This window comes from Heterocephalus glaber, unplaced genomic scaffold (genome assembly GCF_053883595.1).
Source record: "Heterocephalus glaber isolate CG9 unplaced genomic scaffold, H.glaber_assembly_v1.0 deba00000621, whole genome shotgun sequence".
Lineage (NCBI taxonomy): Eukaryota > Metazoa > Chordata > Mammalia > Rodentia > Bathyergidae > Heterocephalus > Heterocephalus glaber.
Window position 1 is genome coordinate 15,061,219 of NW_028258153.1, and position 27,757 is coordinate 15,088,975.

At 34.6% G+C, this 27,757-nt stretch overlaps 2 protein-coding genes across 10 annotated transcripts in view; one reads left to right on the forward strand and one right to left on the reverse strand.

Moving 5' to 3' along the window:
• Positions 1-27,190, forward strand: part of Kansl1l (KAT8 regulatory NSL complex subunit 1 like) — a 130,110-nt gene extending 102,920 nt beyond the window's left edge. For all 4 annotated transcript variants that reach the window (XM_004851123.4, XM_087205800.1, XM_021263500.2 and 1 more), the window contains 9 exons: positions 1,362-1,527; positions 5,075-5,182; positions 12,256-12,384; positions 14,243-14,361; positions 15,185-15,309; positions 16,338-16,389; positions 17,852-17,964; positions 18,988-19,156; positions 19,919-27,190. In XM_004851123.4, coding sequence (XP_004851180.1) covers positions 1,362-1,527; positions 5,075-5,182; positions 12,256-12,384; positions 14,243-14,361; positions 15,185-15,309; positions 16,338-16,389; positions 17,852-17,964; positions 18,988-19,156; positions 19,919-20,149 — 1,212 coding nt within the window. In that variant the 3' untranslated portion in view covers positions 20,150-27,190. The remainder of the gene's footprint in view (positions 1-1,361; positions 1,528-5,074; positions 5,183-12,255; positions 12,385-14,242; positions 14,362-15,184; positions 15,310-16,337; positions 16,390-17,851; positions 17,965-18,987; positions 19,157-19,918) is intronic.
• Rpe (ribulose-5-phosphate-3-epimerase) overlaps positions 6,275-27,757 on the reverse strand; it is a 32,629-nt gene continuing 11,146 nt past the window's right edge. For 2 of the 6 annotated variants that reach the window (XM_087205802.1, XM_013074487.3), the window contains 4 exons: positions 27,050-27,189; positions 26,541-26,675; positions 24,957-25,043; positions 22,382-23,257 (listed from right to left, as the gene is read on the reverse strand). In XM_087205802.1, the coding sequence (XP_087061928.1) occupies positions 23,135-23,257; positions 24,957-25,043; positions 26,541-26,675; positions 27,050-27,189 (485 nt within the window). In that variant the 3' untranslated portion in view covers positions 22,382-23,134. Of the gene's footprint in view, positions 19,586-22,381; positions 23,258-24,956; positions 25,044-26,540; positions 26,676-27,049; positions 27,190-27,757 lie in introns of those variants that run through there. The other 4 variants (XM_004851118.3, XM_004851119.3, XM_021263502.2 and 1 more) reach the window with 4 other exon arrangements.

Sequence of the window (27,757 nt, forward strand, 5' to 3'; positions counted from 1 at the left end):
TTATCACATGAAAGGTCCCCAGTTTGAAACTGGTTGGAAACAAAGGGATAAATATATAGGTTATATACATGAATACTGATGGCAAAAACAATAAGAGTAATATTGTATAGTATTATAAATATGTGTAGAATTAAGATACCTAACAGTGATAACACACACAGAAAGAGGAGAGTAAGCAGAGTTAAAGTGTTCTAATGTCCTAATGTTTTGAGGAAAAGGGTAAAAGGAATAGTTTGTATCATACTGTAAAAGCCAATGGATTAAGGATCCATATTGTAATCCCTAGGAGGCAAACCATTAAATGAAAAAAAATAAAGGAATGCATAAAATACAACTTAACAGAAGAGAAAAATATAACAAAATATTTGATTAATCCTAAAGAAGATAGATAAATTAAATATAAAACAACGTATTATAGAAAGTCAACAAAACCAATTGCTGTTTGAAAAAGTTACTAAAAACCCTTGAGTAAGACTCTTAAAAAATAATCCAAGCTTGATTTGACATTTAAAAATCCTTTAGTGAAAATCACCAGATTAATAAAGAAAATCCATCTAATCATTTCAATGGTTTCGGAAAAAGCATATGATTAAATTCAATATTAATATAAATTTTAAATTCCTTTGGCAAATTTGGACTATATCCTGTACATACCAAAAAAACACCCTACAATCCACATCACTCTAAATTTGATGAGTTAATAAAATTTGTTATAAGGAACAAAACAGAAGGATCTCCTTTCATTTTCTGTTAATTACCTAACAGTTAAACTTACCCAGCATGATTGGAATCCCCCAAATAAATAATAAAAGTATGAAACTGAATGAAAGAAATTGGACTGTTCTCATTGACAGGTAATATTTAAATAATAGAAGACTAAAAGAAGCTAAAAATATAATATTAGAATAATAGTTTTGCATCATTGTGGGATATGTTCAAAAGTAAAAACTGTATTTTAAAATCACTTTTACAATTGAAACAAATATTAAAGTTAGGAAAACAGTTAAGAAAATATGTATAGAAGAAAATATGTATAGAAGAAAATTGCAAAGTTTTATTGAAAGAACTTGAATATAATTTAAATAAATGAAGGATATGCCATATTCTTGGGTTCTTTTCTCTTTACTGTAACTTCCTAAGATGAGAAAAAAATTCCACTTTCATGGACAGTATGTTTCATTTTTAAAAACCAAAATGGGATTAGTGAGACTTCATCTGGTTTATGGCCAGGTTTTGATTAGTTTATCTTATGTCATTATTCTGACAGGACTTTTTTGTAGTATCAATCAGATACTGAATTATATACTGTTTCGCATTTAATTTTCAAGCAAAACTGAAGTCTTTATTCTTTTTCCTTGCAGATTATGCATTCAAAAGACACATCATTTTCAAATCCTATACAATTGCCTTGCCTGCAGTCAGCTCCAACTGATATTAACTATGAACACAATTGCAAGTCTCAGATATTAACAGAACCTGTTGCAGAGTTAGATTCCTCTTTCCATTCTGTCCTATCATTGCCATCAGGTAAGCTTACTCATAAAAATGTCTAAGTAACTCTATGTACTTTCTATAGTAAAACAGAATCTTATAAATACAAATAATCAAATAAAAGTTACGTTATTTTGTCACTAGGCCTAAGCAGTTTTTACAGAGGAATTTAGTTACATGTGACACTAATGTTTTTAAGTTGATTTTTCAATTACTTTTATACTAATTTGACTTACTTTGAGAAATAACTAGATTTTAACTTCCTATACTATTAAATTTTGTTAAACTTTTGGCAACCTGCTGTGTTGCTGAGATGTTTCTCAATAGTAATGGGCTGTTTTACATGGAGTTTTCCCTACCATATAGTGTTCTGCCATTTATAGTTATAGACTACATTGAATTTTTTCAAGTGGGAGGAAAACCATCTATTGGTTTAGTCAACTTTTGAACCTCAAGAGTATACGTTATCTGAATAAATAAGCCATTTACATCCTACAGCTCTTAGGTGGTTTTAAATTTCCAGTTCTTAATTTTTTGGGTAACTTTCCCAGTCTTTCCTATATTGGATCTAATGTAAATATTTTAGATAGAAAAGAAACATGCCTCACATTCATCACCTGAGGTTCTTCTGTTTATTAGGGAGTTTCTCAAATGGGCTTTTGTTTCCTTTTCAGCTTGTGTTAATCTTTTTAAAGTTTTCACAATTAAGAGACTTTCTCTTTATAATATAGTTTTTTGTACCTATCCTGTTTCCCCACATCTTAATTTAGTTCTTAACAGTATTACAGTGACATGTTAGCTACACCATTCTTTAAATTCTGAATGGGAATTATGTTAGTCAGTCTTTGAGAAAACCTTCATAGTAGGTAGAAATAATAAACACTGTATATTACTGCAGCTAGCATTCAGTGTTAGCATACTCTGGGCCCTGTGTATACTAAGCATATAATACTTTAATTCTCAAAACAACCCCACGAGAACAGATGCTGTTGTCCTCTTCATCTTACATATGAGAAAACTAAGCTTAGAAACATTAAGTATTCATCCATGATTACTCAGTGTCTTAGTCACTTTCCTCATTGCTGGGACAAAACATGAAACACCTGCACCTTACAGGAGAGGTTTATTTTGGCTCACGTTTTAGAAGTTTTCAGTCTTGCGCAATCAGTGGCTCAGCATAAGGGTCTGGGCAGAAGACAGCTGTTCCCTTCATGGCAGACGGGAAGCGGAGTCAAGGGAGGAGAGGGGAAGGGAGATATATTCTTGCAGGTCACTTCCACAGTGACCGCCTCTTCTGACTAGTCCCACCTCCTAACAGCAAGTCAGCTATAATGCCTCCCATCTCCTTTCATACATGATGCTCTGGGGGCAATTTTTAGATATACACTTGACCTTAGCCAAAAGGCGTAGAACCAATTGGGGCCATTTTAGATCTAAATCTTAAAACTGTGCTAATAAATGATGGAGCTAGTTGATTCTGAGGTATTCTCCTAAAACATCTTTTTTGTTTTTTGCCTTTTTAATTTCCTATTTCTTAAACGAGGCTTCCTGTTTCTAGCACTTGGGAGGCTGAGGCAGGAAGATCCCAGGGGTTCAAAACCAGCCTGGCTACATACTGATATCAAGGTCGGCTTGAACTACATAGCGAGACCCTGTCTCAAAAAACCAAAACAGCAGCAAAAAACCTTCCTATTTCATATATATGAAATAATTACTTGGTGTTTGTTTCAATACATAACTGTGGTTTCATTTGGGAGATTGGTGTGTATATAACATACCTTGATCATTTTCTAACCCTTTATTCCCCTCCCTAACTCTCCCCTCCCCTCTCCTATCTCCTAAGTCACTTTGTTTCCTACCATCTCTCCTTTATTTCAATATTTACTTTTATTTTAGGTTTCTCTTCTAAGAGAAACCATGTTTGCTTTTGTTGACATGGCCCTGACAGCTGACACATATTTTTCATCATAAGACATAACCTTGAGAATGTGTATAAATATCCTTCATCTTACAGGCTCATTAAATGAGACATTATGTTTATAATAAATAAAATTAGCTCACCTTCTTTAGGGCAATCCATTCTTTGAATTCATTTAATAAAAATCTCTAACATACACAATGTACTAAATAGGTGCTAGGAATTAAATACAAATAAATCAGGGTACTTGCTTTCCAGTTTAGGACAACTGAAATGTACACTAACAAGTTCAAGTGTGTTAAGAAGTATTGATGAGAGCCCATGGGTCACGTGGTGGGTACTAAAAAAGTTATTCAGGCTAAGACTCTTCTCTGGTTACATCATGTTTTAACTTACAGTGGTGTAAGAGATACTCTTTTTATAGTAGTCAGTTACATCTCTTTGAAGAAACAACATGTAGGAATTAGAATGTATCTGAATCTTGAAATGTTTAGGTAGAATTTTAAGGGAGAACTTTAAATTTATATTCTCATTTTGTCACAGGCTCTTAGGACAAACTCCTTGATGATGACCATGAACCAGTTTGTTTTCTGTGTCCTTTTTCCATGCATGCACGTGGACTTTACCAATAAAATACATTGTTTGAGCAAGAGATAACATCTCTTTAAACCCACTCTTGGATATAACCTGGTTTACATATTCATTTCCTTAAAAATAAATTTTTTGATTAGCAAAACTTCCAGTATATCAACTGCTTTATGACACCCCCCCTCCCCAGGAAAAGTTTAGATGTCTGTTATTAGTGCTTCCCCCCCCTTAGTACTGGGCACTGAACGCAGGGTCTCATTCATACTAGGCAAATGCTCTACCAATTAGTTATACCTCCCACCCTTTTTTACTATTAGACAAGATCTTGCTAATTTGTCCAGGCTGCCCTTAAACTTGTGATCCTCCTGCTTCAGCTTGTGAAGGCATGTGCCATCATGCCCAGCTAGCCATGCTTTTTAAGATTGCTTGTATGTTCTTAAAAGAAAAAAAAAAACCTAATAAATGTGAGCAAATCTTCTTTTAATTTTTTTGGTTGTGACAGTATGAAATATATAAGCATTGTAAATTGAATTTCCCTAAGAATTTAAAGGAAAACTAGTTTGTCAGTAAGTTTTAACCATTGTGAAAGCAGTTTCATTTAATATTGTAAATAAACTAAGAGAATGTGCAGTTTGAGGTTTTCATAAGACTGCATCTGAATTATAGCAGTGTTCCCCTAATTATTGTTATCTTTTGCAAACTTTATTATTTTAAATGAATTTTGTGGTGATGTAGTGGAATGGGTTGTCAGCCAGCTTTGGCTGTTTTGTTAAAGACTTTTAGGATACATTTATTTCCACTCATCTATGAATTATATTTACAATTAGTATTTACCTTACCTATTTTAGGAAGCTCACAAAGCTACTGGTCTGTTAAGATTTTGCTTACTAAATATAGTATTAAATATACTTAATAACTTCCAAAAGATTGCTACCAACATGCTTGGAAAGAGTACTTTGACTTTTCAAACACTTACTTATTTTTGTAAGGTTATATAGTATTTATAGAAAGGAAGCAAAATATTAGTCTGTAAAGAATGATGTTCACTGAAAACATTTTTTAACTTTATTTTTATAGATGTGCCTCTTCATTTTCACCTGGAAACATTATTTAAAAACAATGAAATCAGAGGAGATCTTGCTGCAAATCAAATTGTAGGCAACTGTATCTTACCACCATCACCTGGTATGTCACATTTACAAATCTTGTGCTTCATGTTGCCTTTTTACAGCCTTCTTATTAGTTTTGCATTCTAAGTAAATAAAATTTAACAGAAAAATAAATGTAAATTCTTAATTTTTAATATTCACTTTTTGCAAATCACACACAGACAGAAAATACACAGGAGCTGTGTATCATTTTTGAGGTCCTGAGTTTGATCAACACTAGGAAAAAAAAATGAGTAAATAAAAGAAAACACACAGGAGCAATCTTTAAAAATGTGTGATAACTTCTGGATGAAAATTATGAAACACAACTGATTAATAGAAAATATAAATAATCAGAGAAACAGCATTCCTGTATGGTAAAGTTGATAAAGATATCCATTTGCTTTATTAGTTCACATTTTCTAGTCTGTTTTTTTTTGGTACCGGGGATCGAACTCGGGACCTCACGCTTGTGCGGCAGGTGCCAGAACCACTGAGCTAAATCCCTGGCCCTAGTTCACATTTTTAATGCAATTTAACTTGAAGTTCTAATAGATTTGGTTAGCTTAAAATAATACCATAGGCCCCTGAGAGGACTAAATGAGAAAATATAAAAGGAATTGCTAGAAAATTCAATCTACCTCAACCACATATAGAAACATGCCAAAACTCTGTAATAACTGGATTTTATTTTGTTGACATTTAGGAAAATAGATTCATGAAATAAGACTACATAGTTCGTAATTTATTAGATGACCTAGAAAGAATTGTGTAGCAGAAGTGGAGAACCATTCAATAAATAGTATTGTTAGATTTTTCTGAGAAAAAATTTTAAATACTGTATTCATTTCATATCATGTATCAGAATTCTAGTTGGTTCCAATAATTTTAAGATTAAAACTACATCATAAAACTTAAAAAGAAATTATAATGAAATGTTTGATTGCTCCAAAGGGTGTGAAAACATTATCTGTGCTTGGAAGTAACTGTAAGCCAGAGAAACATTAGCATATTTTGATTATCTGCAAAGTGAAAATCTTCATAACATCAAAAAATCATACAAACTAAGACAAATTATTTCCAGATGAAATAACTACCTAAAAATCTAAAAACTCAAGGGTCAAATGAATGTCTATCAGAACTTGAGTTTTATTATTAAAAAAATCAGCAGCTGTTTAGAGATGGAGGTGCCACTTTGTTGTAGGAAAGCCCTGGGTTCAATCCCTAAAACAGAAAAGAAACAAAAAAATCAGCTTCTATAAAAACTACTAATAACTACATAGAATCTGTAAAGGAATATTGTATGCTAGACAGTGTGACAATGAAAATACAAAATATTTCTGATTAAACTTAAGGATTTTCATGAAAGAAAAAGTCAGTTCAGTGAGGGACATAGGATGTTCCTGTATGCAAAGAAATACTCCATTCTTGTTGAAAGTGTTGTAACTGGCCAGTTTTCCCACAAGTTAATTTATCAGTATAGTGTAATTCTAATCAGAATCACAGAGGCATCCTTTATGAACAAAGTTATTCTGAAGTTTACACAGATGTTAGATTGACAATTAAAAACTGTAAGATCAGAAGAAAGACATTAAATATCAAACTGTTAAGATCATTAAAATAATGTGGTACTGGTGGAAGCCAGATTAAGGCTACATACAAAAAGCTTTGAGACAGACTCAAAGGGTCTCTGTATGATATAGGTGGTGTAGAGGGTGGCTTGGTCAATAAATATTCATGACAACAATAATTTTATGATGTATTCTTTCTATGCCAACACTGGTTGGAGAGCTTTATATTAGGCAATTATATTAATCTGTGAGGTCGGTACTGTTACTATCCTTGAATAACCTGTCCCACATGACAGAGTAGTGGTAGAGCTATGATTAGAACTCAAGCAGTCTGGCTCTCAGTCCATGCTTTAAAGCACTTTAAAGCAAATTTAATCTGTAATCAGTAGCAGTCAATAATGATTCTTTAAATGATATCTGTCCATTATAACAGCACATTACAACAAATTTAAGATGGATGACACTAAAAAATATATTTCAGGCGGACTGAAGAATTACATATTAAAAATGAAGCTTGAATTAGAAAACTAGATGTGACTGGTAATAAAATGAAAATGATAATACCTAACATTTACTGAAAACTTGTATGTTACACAGTTTACTATTTTTGCCTACTGTTTAGTATTATAATCAATTCTAGTAAAAAAATTACTAGTTTTTAAAAAGCACTCTAATATTTCAGATAACATTAAGAATTGATACATTTTTTTGAAAGCACTGTGAGACACATTACAAAGCCTTTCAAGTGTGTGTTTTTTTGTAAGATCATTGTGGGGGAAAATTATCTCCTTTACTTTTATTGGGGGGTGGTATCGGAGAACTCAAACTTTTGGGACCTTGCGCTTGTGAGGCAGGTGCCAGAACCAGAGCTAAATCCCCGGCTCTCTCATTTACTTTTATACCTACTCAAAATAAATGTTGACTGAACTGTTAACTCTGTATTCTGACATAATTATTCCATTTTCAAGAATCTAGTCTAATCCTACCAAATGTGAAACAAACTTTTCACAAATACATTTATCTTAGCATTTTTTGTGATAATGAAAAATTAGAAACAACCTGAAGAATGCAATAGGGGAATGGTGAAATATATTCTCTCATAGATATGCAACCTTAAAAGTTCATGAAAAGACAGACACATACTTACCAAAGATTATTAAAGGGAGGCAAGTGTTTCACTTTTAGTATTTGATAAATTATAACCATGAAAGAATATTCCTTTTTTCAACCAAAGGCAATGTGTGGACTTCGTTGAGGTTCTGATTTGAACAAAAGAGCTGTGTGTACACATGTACATACATTATATGCATACTTTTTTATTATTGTTATTTTTCTTTTTTGATACCGGGTATTTAACTCAGAACCTTGCACTTGCGAGGCAGGTGCGGGTGCCACTGAGCAAAATCCCCGGCCCATACACATACTTTTTAAAATAATCCAAGTAATCTGAACATGAACTAGTTTGTAGATATTAATGTATTAATCTGACATATGAAATAAGGCACCATGATTACATAAATACATATATGATGTACTTTATTGCTGGTTCACACTGACATATACAGATGAAAAGACAATTCTGAAATTTAACATATTATAGCAAAAAAAAAATTGGCTGGAAGAGAGATGAAGCAACATTGGTCATGAGTTGATCATTCCTAAAGCTGAATGATAGGTACAAGGGAGTTCATTATTCTAGTCTCTTTTTTGTGTACGTTTAAAATTTTTCCACAGCATAAAGTTAGAAAAAAAAGCACCAAGGACTAGGAACAACTAGCTATGCCTAGTGGAAGACAGACTAAAAAGCACTGGGAAGTATAGATCATGTTTATGTATCATGATGTAATTCTACTCATTGAGGTTGATATGGAGATTAAACTTTGTATAAAGGGAAAACACATTATCCATGAGTATGATTATATTAAAAATCTTCCTAATAGTAATTTCATTATGATGTTGATGATAACTATAATGCCCAACAGCTATGGAATACCTAAATGATGTCTCTAATCAGAAAAATGTACAGCAAACACATGTGGAAATAATGAACAGTTATGGGATAAAAAGAAAGTTGTACTTTTATCCTAATTACAATTTTGACTTAATACTTGAAACATATGAAGTATGAAATGTACAGATTGAAAGTGTGCAAAAGTGAAAGTACATTATGTGTTAGAAGTTAGATGATTTTATTCTAATGTTGCTCCATTTATCTAACTTAAAATGAAGCAGTGTAAATGGTCAGGCATAGACTTTGTACTCTCAATCATGTAATGACACATTACATGCCACACTGGAACAGAAATAAGGATAAGAATGGAATACACTTGAGGTGAAGGCTGCACTATTGTTAGACACATCAATAAGGTATTCTTTTGTATAACATCCCCTTAGGTTTTAGCCTCTGTATCTGTCCTAAATAACTAGCCATTGCCTTTTTAGTGATTTCTACAGAAATAAATACAACTACAGTTCAACATTTTGAGCATTTTGGGCCCTGTGGTTCTGCATTCTAACAAGGTCCCAGGAGATTCAGATGCTATTAGTCCGTGTTGTGCAACAAGGCTTTAAATAATGGAAACAAACGTTCATTACAAAGACCTAAAACAGTATGATGTGTTCAGGGATCTACAAATAGCTTGGTATTCCCGCACAGTAAAGTGCACGAAAGAGTACAAACACATCCCAGTGTGCCTTGCCAAAGAGACTAGATACAGCCTATATTATCTGTTAAATTTTGCATTTATAATGACACTGCTGACTTCAGACAAGGAAATAGGGAAAAGTCACACTGTAGAGGTGAAGAGTAAGTACATGATTAGTCTCAACATGAGGAAATACTGTGCCAGACAAAACCAACTTAAGGGTCTATATTTATCAAAATATTAAAGCTTATGAAAAATAACAGTGGAACTGTTGCAGATACACAACTATAAAGAGACCTGGAAACTAAATGCAATGAGTGACTGGAATTTTCTAGAAAGAACTTTATAGGGATAACTAGTAAAATTTGAACACAGTTTACAGATTAGCTAATGGTGTTAATTTCTTAATTTCTGACAACTGTGTGGCTTTGTAAAAGAATGTCATTGTTTTTGAGAAATATACATTTATCTATCTAAAGCCTCGGGTTAGAAACGAGTACAGAAAGAGGTAAAGCAAATGTGATAAAATATTAACTTTGGGGGAATTGGAGTAAAGGGGACATGGAAATTCCAAGTTTTCTGTAAGTTTAGTTGTGTGTTAAGTTTTAAGAATGGATAGATGAGAAGGAACAAGGGAACCGTAACCAACAAGCGATCCAAAACTACAGGTCTGAGCCTTTACCCAGTCCCTCATGTCTAATCAGCAGACTGTCAATATCTGTAAATGTTTCAAATCTATATTACTACAACAGTCTTAACATGATATATACTGCTAGAAGACACTACAAATTTTTATTTCCTTTCAGTCATACCCAGTGATCTTTTACCAGTGCAAATCTAATTGTCATACCTTCTCCCTGCTCCTATCCCTTTAAGACATCTGAGGCAGCCGCTGGAACCACTGAGCTAAATCGCCAGCCCGGCCCTTAAGGGAATATTCTTAAGAGGACCCCAAAGACCTCCCTACATAGGTGGCTCCTACCTGCTTATGGTTCCTTTTCACCACCTTCCCCTATTCTACATTATCTGGCAACTGTTCGGTTCCCAGATTTGTCCCACTCCCTTGGCCTTTGCACAAGCTGTGATAACAGAAGAGTCACCTGGGGTTTGCTTAAACTCCAGCAAAATAATAGAAGCTCTACCACTGGCTACCCCTCCAGCCCTCATAGGACTACTCCAGCCTCCCCATTTACCATCTTTCTGAGTGGTGGGAAATCTTAGGGGCTGTCTTAGAATTCTACCTACCATTTTCCCTAGCTACTTAAGTCACTATTTTCTTTTTCTTTTTTTTTTTTTTTTTGGTACCGGGGATCGAACTCAGGACCTTGTGCTTGTGAGGCAGGTGCCGGAACCACTGAGCTAAATCCCCAGCCCAAGTAACTATTTTCTTACACTGAGTTTCACACTGTAAATTGAAACCTAATTTCTCTTATCATTTTAACTGTTCTCTTTTAACTTTTGAAGTAACTTCATCCATGACTGGCTGTATGACTGATTTTTCTGTTTTCATTTGCTTTAACACTGTTCAAGTAAGTTCTCTAAATCAGGGCTAATATAATTCTGGAAAAAAACATCTGGCTATCATTTCTTCAACTACCCACTCTTCATTCACTCTGTTCTCTATTACCCCACTTCATTTTTCTTCCTCATATTTTCCATCACTTCAAGTCGTCAACTTTTCTTCCAGCTCCAATCTTGATTTTCCCTTGTCTGTTCTGTTACTCAGCTTAATTAATGCTGCTTGTTTTCAGTTGAGCAATTATAATTTTTTTATAAGATTTCTCTAGAGAGGCCTCTTGCCTTTTCTTTATAACTTTGGTTGTTTTAAAGACCTGTTCATTTGTATTCTGTAAATGTTCCATTAACTATTTCTTGAGAGGGTTCCTCCACTTGTAGTTTGTGATGTTGCTATTCAAGATTTTTAGAGTTTGTGCACTCATCTTTGAAGCTGATATTCCCTGTTAAGAAGATTGTTCTACTGCTATGGATGGTACTGTTTTTACATCAATACTGAAAATATGAGGTCCAGATAGACACTATTCATACTGATAAAGCAAACATTTATTAAGCACTCATTATGCCAGACACTGATTCCTCTAATGCAGGAATTAACTCATTTAGTCTTCATAACTCTAAGACAGTTATTATCCTTGTTTTAAAGATGAGTTAACAGGTATAGTGACTCACTATGTGTCTGAAAATTGTGTTAAATTCATTGTTTTAAAAAAGTGAAAGAAGCCAGGTATGGTGGCAAATGCCTACAATCTCAGCACTTGGGAGACTGAGGCAGGAGGACTACTATGAGTTCAAGCCCAGCCTGAACTACAAGTGTGACCCTGTCTAAGAAAAAGGAGGGAGGGTGTATGTGAATTTTTAAGAAGTATGACACAACAATTTTACTCTGAAATTATCTCTGGCTACAACAATAAAATTTGACAAATGTTCACTAAACAGTCTGGTTCTTTCTCTCAGGGAGTCCTAGTCTGTTGTGACCATAGTGGGTGGACTTCTCTTGGTCCTAAATTATTCCCAGATTTAAAGGTAGGCAACTTTAGGATTCAGATCATATTCAACCAAGAACTAATCTAGAATACTTTGAGAAGACCACCTTCCTTTTACATCCTCTTCAAAAAAACAAAAAACAAACCCAAACAAAATGGAGCAAACACAGCAAACTGGGCACTCTGAGAATCTTTTTAAGGAATCCTATTACATGTATTTTTAGCTTAAGAGTTGTTCATCTTGGTATTTCACTATATGTATTTTGTACTGGTATCTTAAAATCCAATATTGTATAACTAAAAACAGATGAATATGTACATTATCTATTTGTAATTTTTTTTCTATTTGTATTAAGAAACCAAAACCTCACATTTCCTTTTCATTTGTTTCAGCTCAGAGTACTTCTTCCAGTCAATGGAGAAATGGATATTCACCTATGTGTAAACCTCAGATAAGGTCAGAATCTTCTATACAACTGTTACAGGGAAGAAAGAAAAGACATTTGAGCGAAACAGCAGTAGGTAGGTTAAAATGAGGATATGATCATTAGTGTTAAATATTGAAAATAAATAAAATTTTGCTTTCAGAGAATCCCTGAATCACGAGTACCTATAACCCGAAACAGTCACTAATCACACAAAACATCTATGACCCTATGAATATATTCATGTAGCTAATGAACAATTTGTAGACTCAGTATCAGTATTTATCCACTTCGTGGCAATTAAGAATTTCCTTCCAATGTTCCCCGACTAGTTGTCTTCCATCAACTGCTGTCGGGATAAGATTTTAGACTCCAAGGTTGTTCTGGACTCAGACTGGGTCAGTACAAGACTGCCTTACAGAAATTTATCACCATTTTTAAATTCTTCAGGATTTTAAGAAAGAGGTCATGATTTAACCATCTTGTGCAGTTCTCCTAGAAGTCTTTAAATGTATAGCTTCAAATTGACCAAGAGTTAGCAAAGTGTGGTTCTTTTTGGGGAGATAGGGGGAGGCAATCACTGCTATTATTGTTAATGATAAAACTGGCAAGATATATTTTGATTAGCAAGTTATCTAGTTTTGGGATCTTATTCATTGCTCCAGTGAACCTAACACTGTATTTATTAATCAAGTATTCTCCAAATATAACATCAATAGCATACCCAATAAATTAGAAACTAATTACATCCACAGTGTACTGAACTAAAATTATACAAAACAGGTTTAATATTCATCTCTAGTGTCTATAGAAATGTCACCAAAAACAGACCAAGTCACTACCTGACGAGCAAGTGCATGGACTATGGCACAAAATGAACCAACTCCCATGTTTCTACATGTTTCACTATTCCCTTTATTGTCTCACTCCTAAGCATGACCAAGAACCACCTAGCTTTTAGGGAACTTTCACACATGCATACCAAAACATAGGAAAATTTTGTCTTTAACAAGATGCATTATGAAATACATTCCCTAAGATATAAATAACAGTGTTTCACTAGAATTAATACTTTAGATCCAAGTTCATGTTTAATGCAGATACTGTACAAGGGAAAGAACAAAGGAAATGATATACTACAAAGAAATAACTAGACAATTTGCAAACTGGAGGATATATGGTCAAGTCCATGTAATAAATCATGTCATGAAAAATGAACTATTCTAGATTGTAGGAAACCTAGGAGACAATAACCAGTTTCATTTGGAGGATCCTGATTCGAAGAAGCTAAGTCACAAAGGATATTTTTTAACAACTGAAGAAATGTAAATGTGAACTGGTTATTAGATTATATATTATACAGGAAAATATTCTTAGGATTCATACTGAAGCAACACAGCCAATGGTGGTAAATAAGTGAATAAATGCATAAATAGGGAATGGAAAAAAAAGGAAAAAAAGGTATGAATAAAAGTAAACAGCTAGTCAATATCTAGACAGAAAAATTTCATCCATGAAATGCTATAAAAAATAAATATCAGACATCAAAAACTTTTAGAAATTTTAGTTGCAGAAACTTTCAAAAACAAAGTGAGATATGAACAAAATGAGAGAACAAAGAAAATTATGATTAGTCCTGACATGCAACCACTAATACCGGTAGGAGTCACAGAAAGCAAAGACAGAGAGCAGATGGTATTAGTCCAGAAATAATATGAAATGTAGTAGATTAAAAAAAAAACCCCAAAAACCCAAGGTCCCAGAAAATAGAAATGCTTTGTATAAAGCATGACTATAGATAAGGCTCTTTTATAATTTCATTTTGCTTACTTTCTGATACATGAATTTTAAAAACCAATAGGGAAACACTCACCTTTCACCTAATTGGGAAAATAATTCTGATAATCTTGACCATGTTTAATTTGTGACATTCTGAATGGTTCTTTCCATGGCAGGAGAAAGGGATAGATTTGAGGAATTTGCTTTCCAACACACAGAACCAGGATCCCATTGCAATTTTACTGCTGTCTCTAATTTCAATGTTATAGGAAGAACCCAGAATTCATCATCACAAGTAGGTTTTTGTTTTGTTTTGTTTAGATTGAATTCTAAAATTGCTTTATTTTGAAATAAAATGAAAATGGCTTGCATAATTATTTTGTTAATCTTTTTCAGCCTTATTTACTAGCACATTTAGAACTACCTTATTAGGAAACTATAAATTTGATTAGATAAGACGTTTTTTACTTAGAAGCTAAGAGTTTATTAATCTATGATTATGGATTCTTTTTCTGTTAAAAACATTTATCATAGCTGTCTCTACTCTTTAACATATGAATCTAAATATAGTTTTTGCTAAGGAGAGTTCAGGATTTATGTTGTTAATCTGTTTTGTTTGTCATATGGTCAGGGACTTAGGAGGTCCAAAGGTGAGAAGATTTAGAAATGAATGGTCTAGGGCCGGGGATTTAGCTCAGTGGTTCCACTGCCTGCCTTGCCTGCCTCGCAAGTGCAAGATCCCAAGTTTGATCCCCAGTACCAAAAAAAGAAATGAATGGTCTGAATGACGGTCGGGGAGAAGGAACACATAAATGAAGCTCGTGATCATTACCTTTACTAAAGGGTTCACCAAAAGAGCATTTCGTAAGCCTTTCCTAATAATAAGCATAAATGTTTGTGCACATAAATACACACTACACACCCACAAAGATGTTTTAACTTAGAAAATATAGGCATGCACTCTTAATTGGTAACATTTTATAATCAGATTTTATAACAATACATTTACAAAAACTATCCCACAGGTATACTGCACATTTTTTTAATAACTAATGAAAGAATATCACCACGGGTAACTAGATACTACTGTAAAGCAGTACCATAATCCTGTTTTGCAGAGTACTGCCCGGCGGAGATTAAGAAGTGAAAGTTCTTATGACATAGATAACATTGTGATTCCTATGTCATTAGTAGCCCCAGCTAAGTTAGAAAAGCTCCAATATAAGGAAATACTGACTCCAAGGTATGTATACTTACTGACATCTATTATTCTTTCCTCTTCCTTCTTCAATAAATTTAAATTTGGAGTGAAGTTAAAATTTTAAGTGAGAAGATGCTCCCCTTCTTCCTGCCCTACTTGTAGAGTCATGGAGGGAAAAAGGTGAAAGAAAACACCTGTGATAAGGAAAATAAGATTTTAAAATATTGCTAAGTCAGCATTAAACACATTATCTAGAAAGATGAATGGAAAGGACTGGGAGGATATCCATGAGGTTAAAGAGGTTATTTATACAGGGAGATCATAACAAAGGCGGAGTGACAAGTATATAAGGCTTAGTGATACTGAGCTTTTGCATAGGTTAATAAAGGGAGTTAAGGCTAAGAGAACCAGATTGCGGAGGTCCCTGAATGCAATATACAGATCTTCTATAGGCAGCGATGTTAGCACAATTTTTTAGTGATTAAAGTAGTTTCTTAAAAATTTATGAATATGACACCAGAAAGTAGACACAGAAATGGCTGGAAATCAAGACATGAACCTTGTAATAACAACTACAGTTAATTTCTACTTATCTCTACTTTAATTTCATCATTTGTCTCATTACTTCATTACTGTATTAAGAGAAGTAATCTAGGAAGTAATGAAAGCTGACAAAGAATGTCCAATTTTTCTTAAAAAAAAAATCATTTTCTCACCAAAAAAATCAGAAGACAGTACAGATCAAGTCTTTTTTCTCCTCATTTTTGGCTAAGCCAGCTTCCTGGCATATCACTAACTCAATTCAAAGTCAGTACATAATTAAAAGGTAGATATATGAGGGACAGTCTGTTCACTCTAAGGTAAAAAGGAAAGACTTCTTGTCCTTTTCTTATAGTACAAATACCCTTTCTCTTTAAATAAAGTATTAAAATATCCATCTGAGTTATGGAAGTTCCAAGGACAGAAATGAATATATTTAGCTATACTTATATAAAATTATATAGAATAAAATTGCTATGTTTAGAAAGATTAATAAAAGGTGTTTGAAATGGGTTTGTTATCTTCAACAGCTGGAAGATGGCTGTTCTTCAGCCTTTGGATGAATGTAACTTAGGTGAAGAGGTAAGCTGCTTTTCATTTAATAGGATAACTGCACTTTACATATAATGATGCACGCTCAATTTGACATTTAAAGAACTAAAAGGGAACACAAATCTTTTAACTTCTACTAATTTTTTTCTTTACACATATAAAAAGGAAGCTTTTTTTTTTGGTACCAGGGATCGAACTAAGGACACCTTGCACTTGCGAGGCAGGCACCAGAACCACTGAGCTAAATCCCCAGCCCAAAAGGAAGCTTTTGACAAAAGGCTATTAATCCTACTAAAATGTTTCTGTGCATATTTGAGTACCAAAGTAACACAGATACAAAGAATTTATATGAACTGACTGAATTTATGTGGTGAGCTACATCTATCTCGGAATTAGTCATATTTTTCTGCACAAGGAGACTCAGTCTCAAATTATTCATATCTACAATGCCATTATAAAAATATCAGTTTTGCTTTAGAATTTGGAATATTTTAGACTTTAGAAAGACAATGTGATACATATGAAACATTCCTACAGTTCAAGACAATGCTGTACTCAAATATGCATGGGAAATGGAATATACATTAGAAATAATCTCACTCCATTTTAGATCAAGCTGTGTGTGAACTGTATGAAAAAATTGTTTTTTCAGATATTTGGATTTTGGAATTGCAGGTAAAAGACCGTGGATCTGTATAGATAAAATTACATCAAGACAAAAACAATTAGGGGGGAAAATACTGTGTAACTAATTGCAAAGTGATGGTCTGTCAAAGCAGTATAGTGTAGAAGATACTTGGTTTCTGTTAAATACAGTGTCTCCGCCCAGCAGATTTTTCACCTTTCCTTTAATTCCCTTCCCACTTCTAAGGTACTCTTCCTGATTCACTGATCCTGGCCAGGAAACTCAGACTCCTAAACACCATAACCCAAATAGTTATCTAGATTAGAACCCGAGAGAAGTATTAAATAAATTCTGGTTTATCTCAGACAACAGTTTTTCATATTAACAAGTTCTAAGAACAATTGTGTTCCATAATGGAAAACCATTAAAAACTGTGTTAAATGAACAGAGCACTGAGAATATTTTATGGAAGGTGTAACAAATGCAAAGCCCAACACATTTATAATCTAGGTAAGTCTTCAAACAGAAGTCCAGAGTAAAGAGTTTTTTAAAAAAAGTTCCAGCTGGGCATGGTGCCGCATGCCTGTAATCCTAGCATTCAGGAGGATGAGGCAGGAAGGTCGCTGAAACTTCGAGGCTGGTCTGGATTACATAATGAGTTCAAGTCCAGCCTGGACCACATAGAAGACCCTATCTCAAAAAAAAAAAAAAGCTCCAGACTCCCATTTGAGGCTGATTTCCTAACATCTGTTTTCTGGACTGACATTGATTGCACTTATTTTAAAATTAAGTTTGCTTGCTATTGTTGAAATCTGTGTCATATTTCAAAATGCTTCCCATAAAAGCAAAATATTTTTCTAATTCCAGGTAGAAGATCTTTCTGATGAAGTCTTTTCTCTAAGGCACAAAAAATATGAGGAGAGAGAGCAAGCCAGGTGGTCACTATGGGAACAAAGCAAGTGGCATAGAAGAAACAGCAGGCAAGTATTTTAAACTGAAAACCCAAAACTGTAGGATCCATATGGAATGAACAAAACTTCATGAAGTTTGGGGGACATCACTAAAAAGGATAACAAAGTACAGTATGTAACGTCAGCTGTTTTTGTCCTACCATGTGCAGTCATGCACTGCATATACTAAGCTTATATATTTAGGCTGATTACATGTTTAAATGTGTTTCTGTTATTTTACTCTATTTCTCATGAAAACTCTATGTAAGTAAAGTAGGTCAGTGGACCTAACATAGGTCTGGAATTCAGGCCATCCATTTTAACATAAAGTACTTCAAAAATAGTATTTTAAAGCAAAATTTCTCAAGAAATCTATCTAGTCTCAAAACCAAATAATTTAAAACTTTTAAAAACATAAACGGATCTTGGAGAAGGGAGAATAAACATATTTAGTAATTATAGATTTGAAAGAATCCCTGGTATTTTATGCTACTTACATTTTATTATTAATATACCCAAAACTCAAAAAAAGCAAGATGTGAAGTCTGCCAGTCATTTTAGTTAAGGGCCATCTCTCATTTAATTAGTATTATTATAAAAACACCTTTTTCTGTATAGGTCTCAAGGAGATTTGCTGTAAATCGTTGTTCAAGTTCTCCTTACACAGATGAGATTTTGGAATTTTCATCCTTTTCCATATTCCAGAAATAAAACTTTCTAGAAATACAGAGGGAAATGTGAATTGAGGCTTTCCTGGCTATTCTGGGAGATCAAAGATTGTGAGGGTCAAGGAATTGCCCTCATTTGTCTTCCAAAACACAAAAAGCAAACCAAATTATGTAACAAAAAACTCACTAGAATTCGGCAGAATAATGAAGTACAATATAAAAGCCTTTAAGATACGAAAATAATAGCACCAGGAATAAATGATTTTTAAAAAAACTTTTATGCAGGACTGTTTAAAGAAAACCACCAAGCTGACTTAGTGACACCTTGGGTTCACAAAATGTTAAGATCTCAAGAAATAACAAACGATATTTATTTTCTTGCTAGAGCTTACAGTAAAAATGCTGAAGGTCAGGAGATGCTTCTGAAAGAATCCCCGGATGACTTCAGTGGCAGTCAGCACTGCACTGCTCCAAGTCCCCCTGAGCTGCCTGCAGCACATCGTGACCTATGTGCACATGGCTCACCCTTTTCAAATGAAAGCCAAGAGATCAAGGTACGTGCATGATTAACTTCACTGCCTTTTGACTATTAAAAAAATCTGCGTGGAGAAGCTGCTTATTGCAAATTTAGTTTCATCACTGCGTACCAGTCTGTCTAGCTGCTGGGTAAGAATCAGATCTGTATTGCAGCATTCCACCTGTCACTGTCGGCAATCATTCTATTGTGCAGCATGTCAGCACCAACTTCCACCTGCTTACCTACCTAGCAGGGAATGGGCATGCTTCTGAAATTTCATTAGCAAACAGTTTTGACTAAGGGAGAATAGCAGCTGGTATGCAGTAAATAGCAGCTGCTGTTTCTCTTCCTCCTCTTGTATGTTTTTACTTGTCACCTCATAGAGCCAGTTCTTACCTTAAAGGTAGTGCTTTTTAATACTGCATCCACTTGTGCACCTTTCTTCATAGATGCCAAAAAAACAGATCTAGAAGGGAAAATGGGGTCTGTGGACATTAATAGGCACATTGCAGAAAACTCAGGGAAGAGTCAGTGGATAAGGGGCTTTCCTAAAGTGCACTGAGGCTAAAAATGAAGACCAGTGCCCTGTGGCAGCACTTCCTCTTCTTGACAATAGCAAAGTGAAGAAATAATTCACCAATCACTGAATTCCCAGAATGCCCCACTTGACTTATTTAGGTCCAAATGAAAACATATATTTATATGCTATAAGAACAGGACAATGGTTATGAAATTGGCACTTACAAATGAATTTAAACAAAACAAACTGAAACTTAACCAAAAAAGTTTTCCTTTTCAGTCTTTGTGGTGGGAACGACGGGCTTTTCCGCTGAAGGATGAAGACACAGCAGCCTTGTCATGCCAAGATGAAGGAAAGGAGGAGCCCGAGAGGCCAAGCGCAGCCTTCCATGGTGAAGTCTTAGGTACCAGTGCATCAGAGAACAGACACCATCCAAAAAACCAGTTAGATGGAGTGGAAGAATATAAAGCCTTAGGTCTAGGACTTACAAATGTTAAAAAAAATAGGTGACAAACAAGGGAACTAGGTAAATGAAAAAAGATAGGAGAAAAACAAGCCATGTTTTGGACCTTCCACATCTTTGCGTCCCAATTCCAGGATAAGAGAATGGACTGCATGTATTCATCTTTTATGCTGCCTATGAAACAGACAAGATAAGCCTCTTTTTCCTTCTTGAAGTGCAGAAGTAGCTAGCTTTTCACCTATACACAAATGTTCATCAATGTTCATACAAATTACAAGCACCGATATATTAACTGTTGTAATGTGACATCCAATCACATTACCATGTAATTTTTAACACACCACACACCCACACAAACCCCTGCATCAAATGATTCTTTTTTCTATTCCTATGACAAGTCACTGAAATTCCCTTAGAAATATACTGGAATGTATACATGTATATACAATATATACACACACATGCACACAAGCATAGTTTTAAAACTGCACTGGCAATGACCCACTCCACTTGAGAATGCATGCTTGGACTACCCTACAAAATGTCAGCTGTAATACAAAGCACGAGTCTCCACTGAGGAGACACCTATGAGTTTGACTATGGAGAGGGAGTAGTTTTGGATTTGTTTTTAACATGTTTAAAAAAGAGTCATTTAGGGAAATTCTTCTGTCAGGAAACACAGTTCTCATTTATTCAAATGCTGGTTTCTGCTAGGCTAACCACAGGGATTGTTTACTTCTAACAGAGTGAAGACAAGCAAACTGGAGTTAATTATCAGTGCAATTTTAAACAATTACATCTTTGAAAACTCAACTTGTTTTGCCTATATTATTTTATATTATCTCATGAAGAAAAATCAACTTAAAAATGTGGAACAAACAGGAAAAGTCCTTCATTGTACTGTTTTTTAAAGTGGTTGTAATTCTAGCCAGTTTGGTCCTTCATTGCCATAATTATTCAAATAAAAATCTATTCTTAGTTGCATCCCAGATTGAGAATGAAAATGTTCAAAGGACAATACTTCAGTATTAGATACTAAGGAGCATACATTAAGGAAGACTCCTTTTGAAATTATTACTTCTTTTTCCTATGTGAAAGTTGCGAGCAATTTGTATGTATCCAATTAACTGAAAATTCTGGCCATCTGCCCTGGTCTATGGGACTTAACAGTAAGTTTTTGTTTAGGATTGGAAATTATACTGTTCCGTTTGAAGGAAAAAACAATTTCCAATTCAATACCGACAAACTTTTGCTAGTAGTTTTACTGTTCATTTATTTTTAAAGAAAAAGAAAACAAAAACCAGACAAACCCAAGTTGTCCTGGTAAATAAATTCAAATCTTCGTCATGTCTGATATTATATAATCTTCTATGTAAGTTTTTTAATTAAAGTTATTTCTATATGCCTTGTGTGATAGAATTAAATGCTACCTATTCATAGCACATGTTCCTCCTAAACCAAAATTAAGACAATACTAAGAATCACATTTTTACTCACAGTGTAAGAAAAAAACCTAACCAAGTTCTATTCCATCCCTAATAAGGTAAATATTTTGAGTTTTATCTCCTAAGAAATTTAATACTGGTCCTGTTACTTCTTGCCATATTTATCACAGAATATTTAGAAAAATACAGTATCTGACACATATCTGTAGTTTCTATATAACTGGGAACACAGCTCAAAGTAATTTAGATCATGGATGAACTTTGTAGCCTGTCATCTCTTTGCCTAGCTGGTATTTCTTGGGATAAAATACAGATTCTTGGGGTCAAGATCCATAGTTCCAGGATATTCTCTTGATGCTGTTACAGGATAGTTAGACTGAAAATAAGACAATGGTATTAAGTAAAACAAGCTTCTTTTTCGTCTAATTCTAAGGGCTCTATTTGTTTAAAAGGGAAGGACAGAACCCCAGATCCTACCCTACTAGATCCTTCCCATCGTGCCACCCTACTGCTGAGCTTTAAATGGAACAAAAATACCTGTCCTACCACTTACAGGAATAATTTATAGGTTTAATGAGATTATATAAAAATATTTTATAACCAACAAAACATTAACTTATGTAATGTTAGCCGCTTTATGGTAAGTATCCTCTAAATTCTACAAATAGTACTGGAAGCTTTCCACACCTCATGTGGTCCTCAACACAACCTGCATGGTTGTTACAGTTACAGTACATTCAACATATAAGTGAGTTAGAAGTGCAAAAAGGATGGGTGACCTGCTAAGGGCAAATAGCTAGAAAGGGACAGAGTCAGAATTCATTCAACACAATGGAAATTCCAAATGAAGGCTTTACTTTTCCTTTCTGTGCAGAGCTAACAAACAGCAGCACTCAGCAATCTCAAGAATGGTGGGTGAGATGAAGAAAACCAGGAGCTGGAAGGAATCACTGAATAACCTGCTTTGACAATGCAAACACCTTGATAAAACCCATACTTGCATTTTAGAATCCCTGGGCTTCATATATTGCTTTTATCATTTTTAATGAATTGAGTAGAAGGTGAAAGTGAAAAATCTTCCATGCAAGACTATGGTTTGACATCCCACCCAAACTTGTATTTTTTAGTTCTACTCTACTCATATCATCAAATCAGAAAGACAGCAATATGAATTAGGAAAAACAAAGACTCCCTTTGCTGTTACAGAACAGCTGATGGAAACTATAGAACATTCTTTTTAAAAACACAGAAAAAAATTTTTTTTCTACTATAGGGCTAATATGCCCTCCTTAGGCAGTAAGACACATTTCTGTTTGTAACCTTATCAGCCATATTTTCACAATATAAAATATCAATTCTCCCATAAAAACAGGGTAGTTGACTCTAATCTTTAAATTACATCGCTAAAATGTAGTTAATACACACCAATTTCTAACCTCTTAGAACATTCTGTACAAAAGATTTTAATCACTGGAATAATTGCTCGGGAAAGCAGCGCTGCCTCGATTGCGATGTGATCTGGTAGTCTATGTTCTTGTTTTCCAGTGAAAAGATTTCATGAACACAAACACTGGGTTTCTTGTGGTCTCATCGATCAAGAGAACGTTTCTGAGCAGCTTCTGAGCAAACATTTCTTAGTAAGTTGATCACAGATCTGGGATCTTCACTCCTCATAATGGCACTGCCAGACACAATCATGTTAGCTCCTGCCTGGAAGAAGTGAATACTTAGGTTATGTCTTCAAGAAGCATGAGAGCCTGCAGTAATTCTTGGACTACGGTTTCCACCACTCAAAAGCTGCTTTGAGATGAGCACACTGAAGCAATCTAATTCAATGAGGTAAGAAGTTAAAATGTTCCAGAATAAAAAGATAGTTATTTTAAACACATCTAAGAAATCACTGAACTTCTAGTTAAATCAACTCTAAATAAACTATGCAGTATTTTTGCTAATATTTAGATAAGGCTTTAAACCCTTTTAGGTTTTTCCCAATATATACCAATGCTCCTACAAAGAAACAAGCTATTATTATCTCTGAATCAATTAGATGAATTTGTGGATAACCTGAAAGGACAGTTATTGTGAAAATGTGAAACTATCCATAAAATACTGCCAACATTAAATTTAAATAACATCATTTTGTGTCAGGAAGAATGGAATATTTATGCCTCCTTAGCATTCTAGAATACTAGAAAGATTTTCAAGATGGTATTTTAGAAGCAAAGACTGTGGAAGCAAATGAAAACAACAAAAATAAGAGACCTCCAAATTTAGCTCTGAGCTTCCTAGGATTTGACTTGAGGGAATCTCAATCTGTTATGTAATTCATTGTAAGAAAGGGGAGAGGAGAACCACAAACAGAAAAATTTCTCCAGTAAGACCCTGTCATATGTCAATAGTGTGAGATCTCCAACAACATTCTTTATAGAAATAGGGTTATCACTTAACATGTCTCTTTGTTGGAGCAGGAATAGCATAATAGCAAAGCATAGTTCAGTATAAAGCAATTCCACAAGGGACAAATGAATATATGCTCAATAATCATCTGAGTAGCACTCCCCTCCTCACTTATTGCTGCCAAGCTCTGGACAGGTAGGTATCAAGCAGAAAATCATGACTGTTATGGAAGAACCTGGAAGTATAGATATACTATACTGCTGAATAAAAGCAGGTTGTGTAGACAGGTGTGATGGTGCACACCTGCAATCCTGGCATTCAGGAAGCTGAGTAGGATTACAAGTTCCAGGCCAGCCTAGACTTCATAGCAATACCCTGTCTTAAAGAACCCTGCACCCTCCCCAAAAAAGCAAGCTGGCCATGTGCAATAATTGCCTCCTAGTATACGAAGCATGACACACTCTTATGAAGCTCAGGAGCTCAACTAAGCTAAGCAAGCTGTGTGAAAACAGAACAAAGCAAAACGAATATATGTCACGGCCACAAAAGGATCAAATGGGCATCGGGCCTAGATATTTATCAAAAATTGTTCAGTTCTTATAAGTGAAAATTCGAAATACTTCTAAAGAACAGTATGATAATTACGTCAAATTTCTGTATTTTTTTAACCTCTTTTGGCAAGGGGTAAAAGATAACTTTCCTTTCCCCAACTTGGAAAAGTTTCTCACTCCAAGGCCTTGGAGCTTAATGATCTTCCAAAGAACTCAAATTCAACATTCTCTTCTTGCATTAATAACTGCAATTTACTATTTAACAATCTATGTCATTTTAGAAACCGACTTATTGCTCTGTTTTCCTAGTTTTACAATTGGGCAACAGCAACAACAAAAAAATACTTTCCCAAGAAAGATAGTCAATTTAGGAAACAAGAAAAATGTCTTTGGCCCACCAGACAGTGACAGGTGTTATCTGATGGGAAATGGGTCTAGTCACAGTCAGGCAGCAGTCTCACCTCTGCACACTTATGGACAGTGTCAGGACCTACGCCACCATCGACCTCTATATCCAGAGATGGAAACTGGGTCCTCAACCAGTGAACCTAGACACACACGAACAAATAAGTGACTCCTAAACAGGAATGTCGGGGAAAAAGCCCAAATAGACAAAAAATCAAATAGTTTTATTAGCTAGCCACTAAAACGCCAAATCAGTACAAAACAATATTGGGGAACACACACTTTGTAATGTATGGAAATGAATTAAGCTTTATAAAAGCAACCTTTTTTTCTGCCTGGCAAAAGGCATTTGATTTGCCATAGTTTTGCAAAACCTACACTTCTTGGAAACAAGACAAAGGCAAACTATTGATACTCAATGAAAACCCCAAGATATCTAGAGGCTACGGCGATAAAGGTTTCAAAAGGAAATTTCCCGTACCGAAAGTTGAAACTGTGAAGTCTGACAACAAGGATGACGACATTGACATCGATGCCATTTAAAAGGATGCCACCTAGCTAACAGTGTAATGCTACAAATTGTTCTTCATTATCAGCCAGAAGTGCAACATGTATGTGCAGAAGGTAAAATGGCTTAACATTGTGCTATACTTTATACTAAAAATCTATTGCCATGAGTGGTCTGTAATTAAGCCCAGTGAGACATCTAGGGAGTCCAATACACATCAGTGAGCAGATGTAGTTTGCTTATTTACAGCATGTTTCTTTTGGAAAAACTAGTGATGGACATATTTGGATCACATTTATACAGTTAAAATAAAGATTTGATTTTGGTCATTCTTCAGATTTTGGGCTCTGAATGACACTAAGTAATTGGCTCCTATTTAAAATGTTGCACCATCATTTATCCTATTGGGTCCTTGGAGCCTGGTAGGTTCTACTAAAGCGCTGAGACATAAACACAGACTCACTTGGAATTACTTTGTTCAGTCCTTTAGAAAGATAGCACTTTCAATGTTTGATCTCTAGTCCCTCAAATTGGCATATAGTAATTCTGGGGTAGACCAATAATCCAATGACAGTTCAACATCTTAACTAAGAAGTAAAAATGACCTGAGTGTCCTATAAATAATTTCTAAGAGCAAGTTTTGAAACTTGGAATTGTGATTTTTCATTTCATGTACACTTGCCCCAGTTGTAGTCTTCAGTGTGGATTGTACGTTGGGATGAGCCAGGGAAATTATAAATTTGCAAAGAAGTGTTCTGTGTGTATGTAGTGGTTGTACTGAAAAAATTCAGACTTTAGGTATGATTAAATCTTATGATTTTTGTTTGGGGGAAACAGGTGCACTTAATCTAGCAAAAGCTGAGCATAGTTTTTCAGCTTTTATCCTTAAGATTTAAATTATAATTTTGAAATGTTTAGATAAAAAAAAAAAAAAAAAAAAAAAAAAGGAAATTTCCCGACAGGCATATAATACCAGTTGTGAATTCAAACTCTAAATCTATGAGAGCTATTCATCCTGTATTAAAATGAGGCAGGCATCCCATTCCTCACCTACCTAACAGGACACGTCTCCACAGACGAATCTTTCAATATATGCTAACTGAATAAACACAGTATCAAATCCCTCTGTTACCTTTGGCATCATGTCTTCCATGAATTTCTGTCCTCCAAATCCAGGTTCTACTGTCATGACCAAAGCCATATCGATTTGATTAGCCCATGGTGCCAAATACTCAACCGTAGTTCCTGGTTTGATGGCAAGGCCAACCTGTAACAGAGATAAATGTGCTACATCACATTAACATGTATTTCCCTATGTTACTGTGGCATATCAAACCCAGTAGAAATATCAATTCTTATCAAAAATGATAAATGGAATAAATTATCCAGACCACTATATGTTTGTTTTTTTTTAAGCCAATGTGGCTATCAAATGTAAATGGTTCCAAATAGCAGTAACTTTCAGGCAAGATTAATGGAATAAATTCTGACAAATGACTCATACTTTATCTTTGGCTTCATAGGTGAAGGAATAGCTGTTTAAGCTAGGTCTTCTTTACCTATCAGTTCCTGTTTTCCACCAAATATTCCAAATTCTGCAAGGGAATAACACAAACATTACTGCAATCAGTGACTTCTTACCTTCATCCCATTCTCTCGGATATCTTTGATCAAAGCCCCTGGGTTGTCAGTGGCCTCAAGATGAAAGGTATATTGATTGGCTCCTGCTATGGCCATTGGCTTCACCCACTGTTCCGGCCTGGCCACCATCATGTGCATGTCTGGCAAGAAAAGACACAGCTCCTAAGTATCACCAGAAGGAAAGTATCTGGCTCCTATTATGACAGCCCGTCTGTAGTTTTGACCATTTTGAATATAAACTCTTCTGGTATGACAAAAATTACTAAGTTATACTTTTGTACAGGTAGTTTCCCTTTATTCTGAAAACAGTTTGGTTAAATTCATTTACCCCTTCCCCCAAATGTCCCTCCCCCATGTTTCAATGTATCAAAACTAAAGACTATAAATCATGAAACCAGGTTCCAGGGCCAGGAAATGCCACTCTAAAAAACTTAACTAACTCCTATTATACCTGTAAACCTGTATAGCCTATTTCTCTCAGAAAGCTAATTTTTGTTATTCACCATTTATTCTTTCAACCCACCTTTACTGAGCATTTAATATACTATTAAATACTCTAGGCCTTAGGTTTATGGCAGAAAGCAGACTTTTGACTGCTGTTTGTCTGCTATAGTGAGAATTACATGCTTAGTGAGAATAACACAATAAATAAAAAATTGCCTGACAGTTAATAGCACCAATGTAGTGGGGCAGGGGCTGCACCAGGGG